This window comes from Chiloscyllium plagiosum, chromosome 27, assembly GCF_004010195.1.
Source record: "Chiloscyllium plagiosum isolate BGI_BamShark_2017 chromosome 27, ASM401019v2, whole genome shotgun sequence".
NCBI classification, from domain to species: Eukaryota; Metazoa; Chordata; class Chondrichthyes; order Orectolobiformes; family Hemiscylliidae; genus Chiloscyllium; species Chiloscyllium plagiosum.
Genome location: NC_057736.1, coordinates 46,003,451 through 46,007,985, shown reverse-complemented (window position 1 = coordinate 46,007,985; position 4,535 = coordinate 46,003,451). Strand labels below are relative to the sequence as shown.

General features: G+C 47.1%; 1 protein-coding gene across 1 annotated transcript in view; it reads left to right on the top strand.

The window, feature by feature from the left end:
- Positions 1 to 4,535, top strand: part of col16a1 (collagen, type XVI, alpha 1) — a 357,671-nt gene that overhangs the window by 271,299 nt on the left and 81,837 nt on the right. Inside the window, exons 40-42 of the mRNA XM_043717133.1 lie at positions 691 to 750; positions 902 to 982; positions 2,495 to 2,545. Coding sequence (XP_043573068.1) covers positions 691 to 750; positions 902 to 982; positions 2,495 to 2,545 — 192 coding nt within the window. The remainder of the gene's footprint in view (positions 1 to 690; positions 751 to 901; positions 983 to 2,494; positions 2,546 to 4,535) is intronic.

Sequence of the window (4,535 nt, the reverse complement as noted above, 5' to 3'; positions counted from 1 at the left end):
AATGTCTTCAAGGCAGAAATTGATAAATTCTTGATGTCGCAAGGAATTAAGGGCTACGGGGAGAATGCGGGTAAGTAGAGTTGAAATGCCCATCAGCCATGATTGAATGGCAGAGTGGACTCGAAGGGCCGAATGGCCTTCCTTCCGCTCCTATGTCTTATGGTCTTATGGCCTGAACTTCAATGTTGTAAGAGATAGGTCCATCTCTCCTAGCACCACACACCTCCCTCAGCCATGATTGAATGGCAGAGTGGACTCGAAGGGCCGAATGGCCTTACTTCCGCTCCTATGTCTTATGGTCTTATGGCCTGATCTTCAATGTTGTAAGAGATAGGTCCATCTCTCCTAGCACCACACACCTCCCCTGATAATTTAACCCATTACTGCAGATATAACCCACTGACGGCTGAGCAGGAAGAGATAAAATGGCAGGGAGAGATTGGGAAAAGCAGAGATGGGCAGAGTTTGATATTTGTTCTTTAGGCAATTAGGCTTAGGGTTCAGTAAATTGCTTTCACAGTTAATAGCATTTTGAATAGGGTGGCACTCTGTCTTTTGTTGAGCACGAGCCTGAAGAAGAGACTTTCAGCAAATACTTTGGTAAGGTTCTGTCTTAATTGATGTTCATGGCTGGTCGCTATGTTATTCTACTTGTATTGATGTATTGCCCTGTATTTTGATGAACTGCAGGGAGAACATGGCCACCCAGGTGCTCCGGGTGATCGGATGTTGTGGTCTCTGGGACCTCTGGTGAGTGTCATTTCCTACACAGTTGGCTCTTTGCCTTGAGTTGTCTGTCCTATGGTTAGACTGACAAACAAAAGCTCACCCCCCTTCAGAGATCGAGCCACAATCTTTATTTGCAGATGACAAAGCATTTTTCTCAATTGATTTTCTTCAGGGCCCGCCAGGACCACCAGGCCCACCAGGTCTGCCAGGACCACCCGGCCTGCCAGGGTTACCGGGAGGTAACGGCCGACAGGTAAGAGGATCAGAGGAAGCCTATACACAGAGAACAGTGACAATGTGTGCAGCTTGGCAATGGGGATAAACGTAACACGGTGATATACACCAGACCCTCACTGAGTATGCACCAGACCTTCCCTGTGGATACACCAAACCCTCACCGGGATATACACCAGACCCTGTCTGGGCCATACAGCAGACTCTGACTGAAATATACACCAGACCCTCACCAGGACCCAACTCTCACCCTCACAGGGACACATCCATCACTGGAATACTCGTAGAATTCCTTTGTGTCGATGCAGACCATTTGGCCCATCGAGTCTGCATCAACCCTCTGAAGACCATCCCACACAGACTCCTCCCCCCCCCCCCCCCCCCCCCTCCACCCCACCTTGCACCTGAAATACTGCATTTTCCATGGCAAATTCACCTAGCCTGCACATCCCTGGATACTACAAGCAATTTCCCATGGATAATCCACCTAACCTACATATCTGTGGGATGAAACCTACACAGACATGGGGAGAACTCCACACAGACAGTCACCCAAGGCTGGTATCAAACCCAGATTGCTGACGTTGTGAGGCAGCAGTGCTGACCACTGAGCCACTGTGGGTGGCTCGATCTTGGGGATACTTTCCGCACCAGGACACATCCCTCACTCTCACCTGGTCACTCAGATACACCCCATAATAAACAGCTCCACTTTGCTGCTGTTAGATACATCAATATTATTTCAAATTTTGACAATAAGTCAATCTGAACAGAAAATGGAAAAGCTGCAGGTAATGCTGTTGAGCTCCTGAGTCTAAGTTTGTGATCAGAAGACTTATTGGCAGTGCTGTGACTGAATCAGTCCCCCTGTCTATTACAGTCCCTAACATGGCCCACCTTCACCCTGTGGCACCACAGCCCTGACCATCTGCCCACTATCTCCAGTCCTGTTCCTTTGACTAGGGCTCAAAGTCCGGTTTACAATGGGCGAAGAACCATCACCCCAGAGTCCTGGGGCGGCACGGTGGCTCAGTGGTTAGCACCAGGGTCCCAGGTTCAATTCCAGCCTCGGGTGACAGTCTGTGTGGAGTTTGCACATTCTTCCTCCGGATGCTCCAGTTTCCTCCCACAGTCCAAAGATGTGCAGGTCATAGTGAATTGGCCGTGCTAAATTGCCAGAGGGAAATGGGTCTGGGTGGGTTACTCTTTGGAGGGTCAGCGTGGACTGGTTGGGCCGAAGGGCCTGTTTCCACACTGTAGGGAATCTAATCTAAGGAAAAACAGTGAAAAGAGTCTGTTAGCAACCGGTCCATGTTATGTTGCCCAAATACACATTATTACTTAAACTGTTGGGAGACAGGAATCTCCTTCAAGATCCAGAACAATTTTCCCAGTTTCCTCATCCAAAACTGTATAACATCATCAGATTGAGTGAAACTTAATGCTACCTTCAGCATTAACCCTGTAAGAATCTTATACAAGACAGGCTCCTGGGATGAAGTTTGCATGTAACGCTATCTTTATTTTTCAGGGAATTCCAGGAAATGATGGCATGCCTGGTGCACCTGGACTTCCAGGAATGGTATGGGGGTTCACTGATATCACTTGGTAGTTTGAGATGAGGAGAGAGTAAGGGGAATGTCTCTTCATAGCTTTTGTAACTCTGAGGCTCTGCCCAGCCATTTGGTGAAAGTAGGCACCTCTTACTATTTCCAGGAGGTGCCCATTTCTTACAGCCCTCAGCTGGTTTCACTGTGATAGTAACCATCTCAGAAGATGAAGTAATTAGTAATCATGCCAGCCTGTGAATAGCATCAGAGCAATAATAAAGGTGCTTTCACCCCGTGAGAAAGAGGTGCCATGGTGTAAATTGACCTTGATGCCCCTTTTCAATGGAATCTAGTTGAAGCCTCAAAGTGCCTGTCCCAAACAGGTGGATTAGTGACAGGAAGTAAAGGGCTGACATCAGTAAGAATTGAAGAAGATTTGGAAGTCTGATGAAAGAGACCATCCCCCAATACTGTCCAATCCCAAACCTCCTGGGTTCCCTATCATTAGCGAGTGCAGTATAGGCAGATCATAGTATGCAAGGATGTACAGATGAAAAAGACTTAAAGCATACAGGTCACATTGAACAGGGTGTACGCTAGGGGAGACCAAGGTGAGCAGGATCTGCATTATTTGAGGCTAGAGAGTCCATTCATTAGTCTAACAACAGCATGGAAGAAGCTGTTGGTATGTGTGTTCAGGATTCTGTTTCTTCTGCCTGACAGAAGAGATTGTAGGAGATCATTCCTGGGGTGCGATGGGTCTTTGGTGATGTTGGCAGCCTTTGAGCAACAACAAGCCATGTAGACAGAGACCCCGGATGGAAGGTTGGCTTCCATGATGGTCTGTGCTGTGTATGCCACCTCCTGTAGTTTCTTACAGTCTTGGGCAGAGCAGTTGTTATACCAGGCCATTATGACCCAGACAGTATGTTTTCAGTGATCTATAAAGGTTGGTGAGAGTCCTTATGGCCATGCCAAATTTCCTGAGCTGTCTGAGGAAGTAGAGACATTGCTGTGCCTTTTTGACCACTTCAACATAACCTCATTGTAATGGCACGATAATCTTGCTGTATCCTCATTGTAATGTCATCATTACTTGGTGAAAAATTACTACAACTTTTCTGTGACCTTCCAGAAGATTACAATAACCTAACTCCACATTTCCTTAACATTGCCATTACTGAGCTCTTTTGTCACCGGAGCCCCCAATTTAATGTGTAAGAGGAATAAACATATCCAACCAAACCAACCCTGGAGCATAGGGTGTGTCTGAGCAAATTCCAAAACCCCAGTTTGGAATCAACTGCTCAGAACCTCTCGGGGACATGCACCAACTCTCTTCCCACTTCAGTGGCACTGAGAGAGATTTCTGTGGCAGTGCCCTGACCAGACAAGTGGCCTGACCATTTGGGTGGCTATTTGACTGAACATGTCAAAAAGTTTTAAAGGACTTTTCAGTGAGGTTCACAAACAGGTAGGAAGCTGAGCAACTGGTGATCCAGTCTGAGAGATCACTGTATTAAATGCAGTGTATCATATGAGCAAGTCTGCAGCACAGCTTGTAACTGCTCCCAGACCTATGTGTACACTGGGGCCAAAAAGAAAAAAATAAAATTAATCTTTAATTAAAGTTAAAACACCATGCTCCGTTGTTGAAGCCAGTTATAAAAACGGCAAGTTTGGACATTTAGGGTATTTCTGCTCTTTGCAGACGATCTGCAAGGATGTTTAACCTTCCACTGTGAAGATGAAGATTGACCTCTTGTATTTGCCCCAAATTCACAGGAGGAAGGCCACAGTCAACTCTCCACTCAGACTCTCTCCCCTTTCCCTTCTCAGTCCCTCACCTACTCCTCCTCCCGGTCCATCCCCCATTCCCTCTCCCAAACTTTCTCCTGCACCCCTCCTATTACTAAACCCTTTCCCATTCTTCCTCAAAAAACCTGTCCCTCTCCACCTCATTTGCCCTATTCCCCTCTCCCCGACACACTCCTCTCCCTTCTCTTGACTGTCGGCCCCTTC